This window comes from Gambusia affinis, linkage group LG05 (assembly GCF_019740435.1).
Source record: "Gambusia affinis linkage group LG05, SWU_Gaff_1.0, whole genome shotgun sequence".
In the NCBI taxonomy this organism is placed as follows: domain Eukaryota; kingdom Metazoa; phylum Chordata; class Actinopteri; order Cyprinodontiformes; family Poeciliidae; genus Gambusia; species Gambusia affinis.
This window is the reverse complement of record NC_057872.1, coordinates 5,301,536-5,315,911: the sequence shown is the minus strand read 5'-3', so window position 1 is coordinate 5,315,911 and position 14,376 is coordinate 5,301,536. Positions and strand designations below refer to the sequence as shown.

At 41.3% G+C, this 14,376-nt stretch overlaps 1 protein-coding gene across 3 annotated transcripts in view; it reads right to left on the bottom strand.

Moving 5' to 3' along the window:
* Positions 1 to 14,309, bottom strand: part of LOC122831727 (neuroendocrine convertase 1-like) — a 197,666-nt gene extending 183,357 nt beyond the window's left edge. Inside the window, exons 1-3 of one of the 3 annotated variants that reach the window (XM_044118125.1) lie at positions 13,399 to 14,309; positions 8,106 to 8,264; positions 7,375 to 7,550 (exon numbers count right to left, since the gene is read on the bottom strand). In XM_044118125.1, coding sequence (XP_043974060.1) covers positions 7,375 to 7,545 — 171 coding nt within the window. In that variant the 5' untranslated portion in view covers positions 7,546 to 7,550; positions 8,106 to 8,264; positions 13,399 to 14,309. Of the gene's footprint in view, positions 1 to 7,374; positions 7,551 to 8,105; positions 8,271 to 13,398 lie in introns of those variants that run through there. The other 2 variants (XM_044118126.1, XM_044118127.1) reach the window with 2 other exon arrangements.
* Between the last annotated feature and the right edge of the window lie 67 nt (positions 14,310 to 14,376).

The window sequence follows — 14,376 nt, the reverse complement described above, 5'->3', positions numbered from 1 at the left end:
TGGTAGGATTGGGTTTTGTTTAATTCAATAATGAAAAGCAGAAGCTTTGGTAAATTGTATCACTGTTGATCTGAGGACAGCTTAAATAGTCAGTCACACCTTCAAACCACCAACCAGAGTTATAATCGCTGCTATTCAACAGCTTCTTTCCAGGTAGTCGGTTTTAGCCTGGGTTGACCCCATTACACGGTTATAAACCCGTTAAAAGAAAATGTTTGATGTGATGGATGACCTACAGTAAAGTCCACAATTAATAATACTCCTGACAGGTTAATGTTCAAAGTGATCTTGTAATTTGACTATTACAAGGGAATCATTTTTGTTTGGCCATGAATGATGCAAAGTTGGCCCACTGGTAAATGGAGCTGACGCAGATGGACTTTCAAAGACAAATTTATGTATTTTTAAAAGGATGTAAGGTACAACATGAATAGTTTTCATTCTTTTAGGCATGTTTTTTGCTTTTGTTTGAATTAGTATGCAGAGCAGCAAACATCCAGGGACTTTTTACTCAAAAAGAAAACAAGTAGTTTGTCACAGCAATCTCAGCTAAAAACGGCACGGTTTTTCAAAAACATCAAGTTAAGTTTTGTTGCAGAGAATAGAACAGGACATCATCTCAGACCATCTTTTTGTTGTTTATTACATATGTATTTACATATTCACAAATTGCAGCACATACTTCTGCACTTGCATAACCCTTAATTCTCCATTAACTTTCTTTCACAAAGTTATAAGGTGAATTTATGAGTACAAACTATCTTTTGCCAAAATTAGGGATATTCTGTCTTTATTTTACCTCTGGGGTCTGTAATCCAAAGAGCATTTTAACCTCCAGTCAAGCTAAATAAAACTCAATTACATCCTGTTATATTACAACCTGTTGAAAAGAGACAGTGGATATTTATCATTGATTTTTGATAAATATCCACTGTTGAAAACTTGTCATTTTTGAACAACAATTTTTGTTTTTCTAACTGAAGTAAAACGTAACATTTTTGCAAAAGCAGGCATTCATAAATTTTTTCACTTAGACTGTTGATATTGGTGATATTGGTGTGCTGCAAATGTAAAAGAAAGTCCATTGTTTCCTACCTACTGGTAAGAAAAATAGATCTAAATTTATATTCCTGGTAATTTTAGTATCGTTACGTTGTGCAAATTCAATCACAAAATTGTATTAAATCTACATTCAAAAGCTTTTGTGGGTGTAGCTCCTCGTAACAATCAATATTCACACCAGTCTTTCTCATTTAGCATCCGCAAGAGCTGAATAGCACGCTGTCGCAAAGAAAGCACAACCAAAACGCAGCAACACACAAAGAGGGACTTGATGGAGGAAGCATAACGTGTAACCAAAAACAAACACAGACATCCAGAGTCACTGAAGCAGTGTGTGAAAGCTGTTTGAGATGGTCCACCCTATGGAGAAAACAGCAGCGTGTGTGTCTGCTAACAGCCCCACAGGGATCGAGGGCTCCACAGGCTCTGCTACGGAAAAGCAGGAAACAGTGGAGGGACGGGGGCCGGATGATGGAGGGCTATGCCAGGGGTTAAACGGGGTGAGCCGTTAAGCTTTGTTAGTTACAGTATTGGCAGGGGATGCAGCCACGGAGAAGGGCTGGGCTCCGAGTTCAACAGTCCATCTTAAAGTGGAAAGGAATAAAGCTATGGGAATTCTTAAATAAGCCATAAAACCATTTTCTTGTAGTTTGGGACTGAATTGCACAAGCGGTATAACGTACTATAATTTTATAGGAAAAGAGACATGATTTTTACAAATGTGCAACTGGATTGCACATTTGCAGTCCAGAAAAGAACAGTTATCTGGTTATATACTGGCAGTATAGGGCAGTGGCCTGGAAAAGTGGTCGAACACATTGAACTTTTCACAAGTCATAAATTGAATCTGTTTTACTGTGGTAAACCACAGCAAAATGTGGAAGGCCAACGGAACATGGTTCTACCAAACAGAAAAGAAACAACATCTAAAACAGGGCAGGGTTAATTTGTATTTAGCTCCCCCTTTGTAGAACCAACTATTCAGTCATAGCTGTGGGTGTATGTTTTGTGGCGTCCAGTATGGCAGCATGCTGGAAGGTGAACCTGCCATAGTAGCAGGTATGGACATACAAAACATAGAAACATTTTGTATGCCAACATTTGTACTGCACCTAAGAAGCAACACAACATGATTTTGTGAGTAATTTCCCACTTTTCTCTTTCATTTCCAGAAGCATTGTGTGTTTGTGTGTGTGTGTGTTTGTGTGTGTGTGTGTTTGTGTGTGTGTGTTTGTGCGATTCACGTGTTTCTTCCTTCTCTTGGAAGAAACCTTGTCTTTTATCTTCTTTATCTATCTGTGTTTCCCTTTCTCTCCATTTCAATATTGAAGAGAGTTTTATTAAGGGGCTAGACTCGGATGTGCTGAGGCGCTCTCAGTAATTTTCCTACAAAGTGCTTTAATCCATCACACGGCCAACATGTGGCCTTTGCAGCCATACATCATCCGAGCCCACAGAGAGCGAGCGGGTAGTCGGAGCATAATTTCTGCTCTCCTCCGCCCGCTCGCCACCTTCTACTTCCTCCTTTTTTTTCCCGTTCTTCTTCCTCTGCGCTTACCTTTGCATTTCGCCAGAGATTCCCACCTGGGAGGGGAAACCTCGTCTTCTGCACATATTCCAACGGTCTGGTCCTTCTCCCCATTTAAAAATGAAAGTGAGGCATGTGCAAAGATGGAGTGGGGTGGGAGCCAGCAGGGGAGGTAAGCAAAGGGTAAAATGAAAGAGATTGAGATAGGAGTGAGAGAATGAGGGAGTGGATGAGTGTGAGGTTGAGAGAGAGAGCGAGAGAAAGAAAGAGATAAGAAGAATGGAGAAAAATCTCACTCAATTCAATGAAACGGGGGACAAAAGCAGGTGATTGGGAGGTAGAGTGCGTGTGTGTGTGTGTGTGTGTGTTTATATGTATAGGCTTCTGCGTGTGCTGTGCATAAGGCGAGTCTTCGCGCTTGCAAGTGGAAGCAGAAACAGAAAGACACAGAGAGAGAGAGAAACAGATGAGGAGGGAAAATGAAAGTGCTGCATTTCCCAGCATGCAGCTGGTGCAGCGCTGCCCTCCGTTTTGCCCCCCGGCCAACACCTGCTTCCATTTCGCTTCCTCCGCCCTCCTCACACCGAGGAGCAGCGATGAACTCTGGGCCCCCTGACTAATGGAATGGGCCCTCGCTCCCGACCATTAGAGGATTGGTGTCCCTTTTTGGCACCCCTGAGTGCCCCTACAGTACGGAAATAAGTGAGGCCAGGGTGAGGGAGAAGATAGTGGCAGGTTAGCCTTTTTTTTTCCTTTTCCCTCAACACACACACACACACACACACACCTGGTTGTAATGTAACAGCCTGAAGTAATCCAGCCAGAAGAAGGCTTGACATTGCTTAGCATCCGATTGAGGCTACCTTAGAAATTCCGAATCAGGTGCAACACTACAAGCTATCGAAGAAAGAGCCTCTTCCCACCTCCCCTCCCCAAATGATGGCGGAGTGTTTGTGTGATTTCATTTAGCTTTACCTCAATTACATCTTTACTCAACGAAATGCACACCTCAGCCGTGCAGGAAAAGGGGTGGAAGCAGGGAGCGGATTGAGGTCTGAATCTCTTGATGAGCTGATAGCCTAGCTGCGCCACGCCACGGTAATGCTATGCTAATGGTATGGTAATGACATGCTAATCTGCCGGCAGTATTCCACCTCAGCGGAGGGCAGGGGAGGCCTTTCACCACTGGATGGAGACCAGGGACTTCCTGAAGTCAGAATTTGACACACACGCGCGCGCGCGCGCACATGCATGGAGTGTGATTCTTGTAAAGTGGTGATTTCGTCTCAAATAAAAGCAATGACAACTGCACACCTAATCTCCCTTTAATCGGATTTGCAGACTGTTAACTAAGCAAGAAACAATACGTGTAAACAATGCACGTATCAGGCGGCGCCGGCGCTACTTCAAACCCAAACTGGGTCGGCTGTAATGTGAGTAAGTAAGCCGGCGAGCTTTATCGACGTGTAGCATCGAGTCGAAGGGCTGTTGTTTTGTTGCTGATACAGCGGCAACCAGAAAATCATCCATTTTAGATTGTGATCAGGTTCTTTTTGGATCTGTGATAGCTGCCTTTACCTGAGCAGACAAGTGTTTTTCTTTTTTTTTTTTTTTTTTTTTTTAACTGATACGTGATGACAGCACAACATCACAGCAGCCGTGACTGAAGATGAGACTTATTAGCACACAGTGATGCATCACATTGCTACAATTTACTGCTCCCCTATCCTGTTGGGAGTGAGATTATTCTGCGTTTAATATAAAGGATTGCTGACAAACTACAACAAACACTATAAGTGAAGATAAACAAAACACACAGATAGAAAGAGCTCCATTCTCTCATCAACAAAACAGGCAAACCCGGAACAGCAATGCATCACAGTAAATCTGTCCAAGCAGGCATAGAGACATTATCTCAGGTCTTCCTCCTTTTGAATTTCTTTTTTTTTTCTTTTTTGCATTTTATAGTTACAAAAGGAATACGTCAAGTCTGCACAATAGCGACGCGCGTTGACATTTTCCTGGATGCCGTACTCTAAAAATCAAAGAGACCAAGCAGTGCGTCGAGTGCCAGCTCGGAGACATTTGATTCCCATTCCGCTCCTGCTGCATTAGCGCTGGAATGCCAACAGACATCACGATCCTCTCAAGCTGGCACTGGGCTTGTCAGACTTTTTCCGTTCCGCTTCGACGTTTTCAAAACTATATCGCGTATCGGAGCGCACTGAGAAGCCCTCACGCTTCTCCTCGATACGTTGGTATCTGCTGCGACGCGAGGAGCAAATCGCAGGTGACGCAATTAAGCTAGGTTTGACTTAACAAAGGCGATTTAGTGTCGCTGACATTTAGGATCAGCCTCTGGCGATGGACATGTAAAGGATGCCAGTCAGCAGATTGGGGGTTGGTGTGTGTGTGTGTGGGGGGGGGGGGGGGTCATGAAAAGGGAGGTTCATCAGTGGGTGCATTGGTCCTGAGTTGGACACCAAAAGGTGGAAATCCTCCTCACTCAAAGTCAGAATAAAAGTATCAAAACTGATAGAAATCATCTTCATTTTAGTTATGATGCAAGCTGCAATTAAATCAAGGGACTAAAGGGTAAGAAAAGGAACCAAAAACACTAGAATAAAGCAGGAGTGTCCGTGCAGATACAGGAGGGACAACGAGAACGACAGAGACAGGCAGAGAGGAAGACACAGGGGTGGACTGTCCAATACTCCTGATAAAGGTCAAAGCCATGTTTTATTCATGACTCAGGCGGCGGCGGCAGCAACAGAGCAGCAGGGCCAAGGTTACAAAGAGCTGCCGTCCCCAGTCCCCAGAGGGAAAGCAGCCTCACACCAGGCTGACACTCCCAATCACTCCCAATCAAGACTGTCAGAATGCACACACACGTATCAATAAGTCACGTCTGAGAATGAACGAAGGGTTGCAAAACTGTGCTTTTAAATGGACGATATCTAAATAAGTAACTTTAGAGGGGAAGTTTGGATTTTATTATGTTTAAGATCTTTGATCCAGATGTTACTGGGTTTGGTCTTTTTCATATGTAAAATATAAAAGTAGGACGAAAATTATTCACTTTTTGGAAATACCAACCTTTAAGCATTGAACGTACTTTTCATTTAGCCTGCATTTCTGTACAAAATGTTTTTTTATTGGTTTGATTGATGTAATATTAAAATTTTAAATGTCATGTTTTATATTACCTGTAAGTGGGAAATCATCATAATTAACAGAAATAAAGGTTTTCAAACATCCATCTGTGTGGAATTAATCTATATAATGTCTATCATTTATTTAGTGATGAGGTTCCTGAATAAATGGGCTTTTCAATAATATTCTGGATTTATTGAATGGGCCTCTATGGTGACAGTTTTCAAGTGCTTATTGTGTGGAATAGCAGTTTAAAGAGCATCACAAGTGTAACAAGCTGAGATTAGCTCGTAAATAATCAGAATTTCTGTCCAGACAGCTAGCCTGCATTCAACGGCTTAACAGTTTGTAGCTTGCCAACTGCAGTTGGCATAAAAGTGAGGTACGTTAAGCCTTCATGCAGAGACTGACCAGATATTTCATCAAACAGCCAAATTTTCTCTTTTTACAAACGAGGGAAAGCTGTAGTTTCAACAAGTGAGGGAGGCGGGAAGGCGGTAAGCTTAGCCAAAAGAAACTACAGCCACTATCACTGGCATCTCAGTAAAATGACTTGAAACCATTGGAAAAGTTTGATGTTAGCTTAAAAGTTTGAAGACATAGCTTCGTAAAAGCCCAGTGTTCTCCCAATAATCAATAACTACCAATACATTGAGACTGATAACCTCCATTTGGCTAAGTAGCTAATGTGCAACAAGCTGGCTGGTCATCTATATGTTTGGGTAACCAGTTAGCTTAACAAAGCTTGACAAGTGTGCGTTTAAAACAATGTTAAAGTAATAACAGCAGAAGTTAGCGCTCATTTAGCTTTCAGATTATGAATGTCTTTGTTTTAAGCAACTGGAAATACTTCCAAATAGTTGAATTAGCCACTCTTAAGCGAGGGACAACAGCTGTAGCCTTCTTTAAGCTAGCTATGAGCCATGAGCAGCCACAGAAGTGGTAGAGACAGCAGTGAATTACTCAGTGCTTTAACATACCTCAATACTCCAGATCTTTCAAAACCTTTAACCTATTCTTTAACCATTCTCTCACAGAAAAAAAAACAAACAAAAAAAAACAACACACTTCACCAAAACCTGACTCTTGGTCTTTTTCCTTTTGTCAAATCAAGACCGTTTTTAAAAGAGTTTGACACAGTTTCAGATCCAACAACCAAAGTAACCTTTAGAGTATTAAAATGTGGAATGATTTCAGCAGGACAGATTACAACTCTGGCAAACTGTTAAAGACCCAAACATCTCCAGTGGCATCCAGCTGAATCCTGCGACACATATAGGAATTTCTCACTGCAGAGACGAGCTGCCTGCTGATAAGTTTTGTGCATTTGCGCATGACGCCATGTGTCTCTTTATACGTGTAGGGCGCGCATTTGTGTACGGGGTGTTTTAGTCTGCGAAGGCGCTTCTCTGAGCATCTTTGATCAGATATGAAATATTCTGAAATGCTGCTGTAATTTGATGAAAGTCAGATATCCCTCAAGTAGGAAATAGAAGTCAGCACTTTGGCAGCTCTTAAAAAGAAGAAGAAGAAGAAGAAGACAGGAAAAAAAAGCCCACGCTTGCATGATTTTTGCTACTTTGCGGCCTCATAGGTGGAGGACCTAAGAGGGGTCTTCAACATGCACTGACCCGCTGTATGAACTCCAGCTCGTGCTGCTCGGCCAGAGCTCGGACGGCTTTGGCGCCTCCTCTCATCTGGACGGCGTAGAAGACGTGGCGGTTGGTCCCATGACGCCCCTCTGTGGTCGCAAGGTTCCTCTGCAGCAGGATGCAGCACACCAGTAAAGACCCACTGAACATGAAGCCTTTAGCAGGAGAAAAAAAGTTAAATAAATCCCATTTTAGTGAGCACTTACGCATGCCATTTAAACAGCAAAACACCAAAGCTCGACGTAATTGCATCACCAAGTTATTTTTGGAGCTTTTTTGAACGAGGTGGTATAAAACCTTTAAATACAGGGGGGGGAAAAATCTCAAGTATTCCCAATATTAATGTAGTTGATGATGATTCATAGCAAAATGGTATAATTAAAGGGATTTATGTGATCAGTGTACTATATAATAATCAACATCAAATGTATATCTTCAGTAGTATTGAGAGAAATGCATTTCTTTCCCTTCTTTGTTTCTGAACGCATATAGACAAAAGGCTGCTTTATGAATTTTCATAGCAACCTCCGACAATTATCAGCAGAATTTAATCGCCGTCTCTAAGCACACAAAGTGAGTTTCCAGTGCGGGATCCATGCAGCAGACTAATGAACATTGGCAGTTGTGAAACAGTTTGCCCACAGCCACCTCCTCTGTACTTTTACATAAAATCCGCTGCGGCTGCCACCTACAAGATGTGAGCCACCCACCTGTAGCCACACTGCCCCGAAAAACGTCCAGGAGAAATCTCTCACCCCGCGCGATGAAAGCGAGAACTCTGGCACCGAGGGGGGGCCCCGAGCGAGACAACGCGCTCTCTCCAGTTCCCAACCCACACGTTTAATCTCCTGGCCTTGATGCAAATACTTCTGAGAGGAGGAAAAATAAAATGAAAAAGGAAAAAAAATAAATAAAATAAAGAACTGCAGCACTGTGAGCGAACTAAACTTCCCTGTTTAAGCAAAACAGGAACTTCATCAGTCTGTCTTTGCACTGGTGTTTTCTTCTGAACAATGATGGAACAAAAAAAAAAAGTGCTTGCCTCACACTTGTCACCCAAAACTAACCAACCCGACGGTCAAACGTAGAGTTGCACGTGAAATGCTTCAACTTCCACTCACTTCACAACGTAATGCGTAATATTAGCAGTAGTTAAGAAAACATCTCTGCAGACTCAGCTGCATTATTCATCTGCATTACAGAAGTATTCATAGCCATAGAACATTTTTATTGTTTGTCTCATTTTATTGGGATTCACCACAGTCTGTACTTGGACTAGGACAAAGCTGTTGTTGAACTGGAGTGACAGTCTACTGCCTCCTATGTGCACAAAGAAGCGTTAATGTAGGTACTTCCTCCCAGCAGCTGTTAAGACGCTAGAGCCGTCACTTCTAGCATCAAAGTCAAACTCTGTGTTTACATTCCTGCTGTTGTTTACAGTTGTTGTTTTTTTTTTTAATTCATCTATATAGTCTGTTGTTTATGCACAAACATGCATGCACATTGTGTCATAAAAAAAAAAAATCCTACTCAGTTGCGCTTTTTTTCCCCCTCAATCGGACTATGCTAATTTTAATAACAATATTTCCTATGTTGTATGTTTGGCCTTACTGTATAGGATGATATTATCACTTATGTTTCTATATTTTTATTGTGTATAAATCTACAAATCTTCCTGCTGCAGCTGACATTCCCCCACTTAGGCATAAAAGTTATTTCTATTCTTTGTTTTCTTCTAATTGACTCCAAGAAGCTAATTATGATGCTTCCACCTCCATAATTCACTGCTACAGTTTTGACCCACCTAGTGCGTTTTGCATGTGGGGCAAATTTATTTACTCATCTTAAATAAGGATTCTGCTGTTCTTTCTACATCTCTGTTGTTTTCAGTTTTCATATATTGTTGATGTGCAACTTTTTTTAAAAAAAAAGATTCTACTCAGCAGTGCACTATTTCTGACTGCTGCATATTGTGTTTAAGTTGTTATCTTGTCCTTGATGCATACTATGTTATTCTTAGTTTTGTCTCTTTGATGTTTTTACTTTTCATCTTTGCGTGAACCTGCATGCCCTGATGCTTCTGTTAACCCTGATTTTTTTTCCACTGTGGGGCAATAAAGGATATTTTTATTTATACCCAATCCGAAAAGTATTTAGACATTTTAGTTTCCTCTGACCAGAGCACCTTCTCACACGTTTTCCATGTCCCTTCAGTTCATTTGTCTACTTAGTTTAATTTAGCATAATTTAGCAGTAGAGACGGTTTTTGAATTTAAAATGTTGCTTCTTGTATTGACATATGGTTTTTGATAAAAATGCAATTAATTGTGATTAATCAATTTCAGAGCTTGCAAATAACTGGATTAAAAATTTTAAATCAGAAACTCCACCACTGGTGGTTTTATAGCCTAACCCTGTTTTCAACTTCTCCATAAATCCATTCCCGCTGCGTTCACTGATGTTCTCTAATGAAGCTAAAGCCTTCACTTAACTGAGATTAACTGGATTTTGATTGGCCAGTAGAAGAGCAAAAGGGAATGTGACTGCATGGCGTGCTTTAAACATTTTCATTTCTTGCAGATGTTGAGAACACGGTGGATCGTTTTCCCTCCATTTTTCAAATATGTGCAACTTTGTGTTCACCTGTAGCCTAAAATCCAAATTAAGGGAGTTTGTGCTCAAGTGTTTGCCATCCACTTTATGTAAGCGCCACATACAAGCAGGTCAGAAACTCCTCATCGATGTTGTTTATCCTCTGTAGATCGCCGTTTTAGATCTTCCCACAATTCTACCATGTATGCACAATGACGACACTCGACGTTTCATGCTTGATTTTAGCGACCGTGCCTCCAGACCACGCTTCCGTGGAGAAAAAAAAACAACCCTCCAGAGTCAGGAGATGAAGACATCTCTCAGAAGAAGTAATTCTGTTTGTGTCTTTATCCAACTTCTCATCAGAGGCAAAGAGCCTCTCCTCCTGCGGCATTTCTTCACCAAACAACAAACGGCACAGCTGACCACTGTTTAAAGTCTACAGCATCACTCAGCTCCTATCTCCCAAGCCGCTGATTGAAATCGATAGCCTCACTTGGGGGCTCAAGCCCCAGTCAATCCAACATGCGTATGTGTGTGTGTGTGTGTGTGTTGAGGGAGGATAGAGGGGCGGAGGGGGTTCCTCCAGCTTACACCCCACCCACCCAGTAGCTGGCCTCTGGCAGAGACAAAGTAGACAGGGAGAGAGGGAGGGAACAGAAGTACAGCGGAGCCACATTGAACAGTGTCAGGCCCTCGGGGCCTACTGGGACTCTGATAAAGTACCTGGACATTTTTATAGACAAACTACTTATTTCCGCCCTCATATCGCTTGGGAAGACAGATAACTTTATATTCCTCTCAGGCAGAGGAATGGAAAGAAATGGGGAGGAAGATGGGGGTGTGTGGGGGGGGAGGTCCTTTCAGGAGTTTAATTGATCAAACTGAACCCACAAGGGTTTTTTTTTTTTAAGATAAAAGAGACTAGCAGTCTCCTCTGTACAATACAGAGATCTTTCAGAGAGCAGAGCCATCACAAAAAAAAGATGTAACTCATTATGCAAAGTCATTACCGGCCTCCGACTGTAGTTCTCAAAGAGGAGGAGTTAATGGTAAAACTGTATTGTCAAGGGTGTCCAAAAGGTCAAGAAAGTGGTCGTACGATAACACAATTTCACAACGTTCACATTATTATGCCTGGCATTTTTTCTTTTCCTTTTCAAGTTTTAAGGTCATGTTTTAAAAGTCGTCTACTTCCAGGGTCTGACGGCGGCAGGTACGTAAATAAGAAGCTCATTCATCCATCCCAGCTCCTGACGATCTACAAGGACAAACCAAGGAGTTAAAGGTGCATTAAAAAAAATATGAGACAGCTGTTGTGACCGCTTTCATTGTTGTCGACGCAAACGCAGAAGCATCATCATTCACATGTTTTTGGTTATGAAAATCCTCAATGATTTCGTCACTGTTTTGTACCTTTTCATCACAGAAAGCCCAATTAGGACTTATGTAAGCAAGTTTAAAAAAAAATCATGTTGATGGAAGTGCTGTACTAATATATAATGTTAAATAAAATATATAATCAGAAAAGAGAAACTTAAAAGGAAAGTACGGTAAGTGGCCGGTAAATAAAAATCTGTTTCAAGAACTAATGACTTTAACCAAACTGATCAGAGGACACAGCAAGATTTTTGGCACAAACTTTGAGGTAGGAGGACCGGTTGCCACGCTGATCTTGACATTTTCTGACATAATAAAGACCAACATAAAGAACTTTTGTTTCACCCAAATTGAGGTTAAAGACATTCTGTACCATAAAGTACTAAATGTCCTCAAGACGAGTGATAATATTACCAACCCTGGACTTACAATTATGACTAGTTGGAAGAAACATTGGAGAAAAGAGTCCAGTTAGATTGATTGATAGTTAACGCAATGAATTCAATGTGATTCTTTTGAGCGGAAGCCTGTACAAAGGAAACAGAATGGGACCAAAGATGAGACCCTGAGGTACACCACAACCCAACTCAGCAATCAGCTAAGACTGGTTCTGGTCACACATAGACACTGACCTACACAGGGAAAGACACCCAGCCCCTGTACGCGGTGTAGCGTAGTGGATAAATACAGATGTCGCAGGTCCTCTTTAGCTTTTTCTTGATACACCCTTAAGGCGGACTGAGCAAGCGTTTTGGTACCAGATGGTGACTGACTCTCTTAATCTTTACTCTTGCATTATTATAATTTGCTCTGTTTGACTTTCTGTTTGTAGTTAAGATTGTAATGTTCTTCAAGCACCTGTGTATTCTTTGCATCATATTTGAATATCTCTGTTTTATAGCTTTCAGAAAAAGTGATCTGATACTAATGGAGGACAAAGGGCCATTTCATTTGCTTTGAAAGTAGCATGTAGTTGTTGGTGCCACATGGACTGCTGTGTGAATGTCAGAAACTGCAACTATACTAGGATAATAGAGGGACCATAAGCACCTTTAACTTGCTTTTAAACGTCTTTACAGCACAAATTGTCATTTTTATTGTCAGTGCATTTGCTGCTTTTTCTAACTACCGGCAAGTAAGCTGGTGCCCATCTTCAGTGGTCAGTGAGGCTGGGGATGGGTTTTTGAGTTCATCACAGTGAAACACACAGGACCGACATCCATCCCGACACACACACTCACATGTAAGGGCAGTTCAGAGAGAACAATTTACCTAATAATTGTGTTTCTGAACCAAGGGAGGAAACTGGAGTACTGTGAGAGAACCCAAGCACGCACAAGGAGAACATGCAAACAACATAAAAGACCCCAGACTGAGATTCAAACCCAGGACCTTCTTGCTTCACGGCAACAGTGCTAAGATTTGTGCAACCCTCGTTAACAATTAACTAACAACATGACATAAAGCAGTACAAGCAATGCATATACCATGGATGGGAGCTAATCTGAGGTTAAGTAACACCACTGGTTATGAAGAGCAATACTGGATCTTACAGAGAGGACATTCTCCAACAGCAGAAGTCCTCTCTTCTTAACACTGAGCTCATTAAATCCCTTTGAAAGGGTGCAAGTAATTACAGCATTAGGTTATCACCTGAACATATTAAAACCATCCAGCATAGCATAAGCACCAATCCTCTTACACTTTGCTGCTGCTATACCACCTTGATATGGACTATAAATTCATCCCCCCACCCACCCCACAAAAACGGAGAATGAAGTTTACATCGGTAACGTTGTTAGTTAGTCCTTTATTTTAAAGTTTTTTTGGGGGGGATGAGGGAGATTTCCAGGCAAGAAATAAGGGAAACAGAAAATGTAGGGAGAAAAAAAATGCTTGGAGAGGAGAGTACACTGATGGCGAGGGGAGGGTGGGAGAGAGGGATGAAAGAGGCTCAATTCTCACTCCCACTTTACATCACAGGATAGAACGGGTTTGCAAGAGTCGGAACAAGAGAAAAAAGGCATCTACCTTTCTCATCCAGGCGATAGAGCCTTCTCACAGACGAACTTCAGTCTCCTGTTGAAAGCAAAGCGGGAGGTCGACGCTTCCACACGGAAAAGAAAAGAAAAAATTCCCGTCGCATCCATTTTTTTTTTTTTTTTTTACGATCTCCACTGACTCGTATTGATAAAAGATGCAAAGTAAAACCATGCAAAACAGCCTGCTTTATTGTGCCTCTCGTGGCTGGGACAATTAGGCTTACGGAGGAAGAAATAACAGGGTTTTAACTGGACTGAAAAAGGGAGAACATCCTCGGCGTGTGGTGGAAGAGAGAGGGGGGGATTTTGTAAAGATGTGAGAATGCATTAGAATGCAAGAAATGGTGTGATGGCGAGAGGTACGGCTGGGAGAGACAGATCTGCATATGGAAATTAGGGTCTGCGTGGTTAAAATTCTGCTAGAACTGCTGCATTATGTTGAATTAGGCTGGGAGGAAACCTCGCACTCAGACAAGGAAGACGGACTTATAAACCTTTATAACTTTCCTAAACAGGTGCACTTGTGTCGTAAAAAATTGGTTGAAAATGTATGAAATTCTGATATTTCGAAGTACCGTGGCCTATATTTCAAATAAGCCCATTGTTTTAGCGATAGCTTAATTAAAAGACAAGCAAGTGCTGTTTATTACACATTGTTTTATGAAAGAACGTTATTTGTCGTGTATGTACTACATCAGAAGTACATTTATATTTCATTTAATAATGCAGACTTTAAGGAAAAATAAAAACGTAGACATTTACCAAGTCCTTAAATGGAAAAGAATTTGACTTCTTAGTTTTTAATCCTGTTTCAAGGAAATTGGAAAATAAATTCAGTCGCTCTATATTCAAGGACCTAGAATTGCCATGTCATAGACGAGTGAGGCTCAAAAGGAACGCTATAGAGTGTATTTATTACTATTTAATATATTTAATAATACTAATAATAGCTAAAACATACTTTATC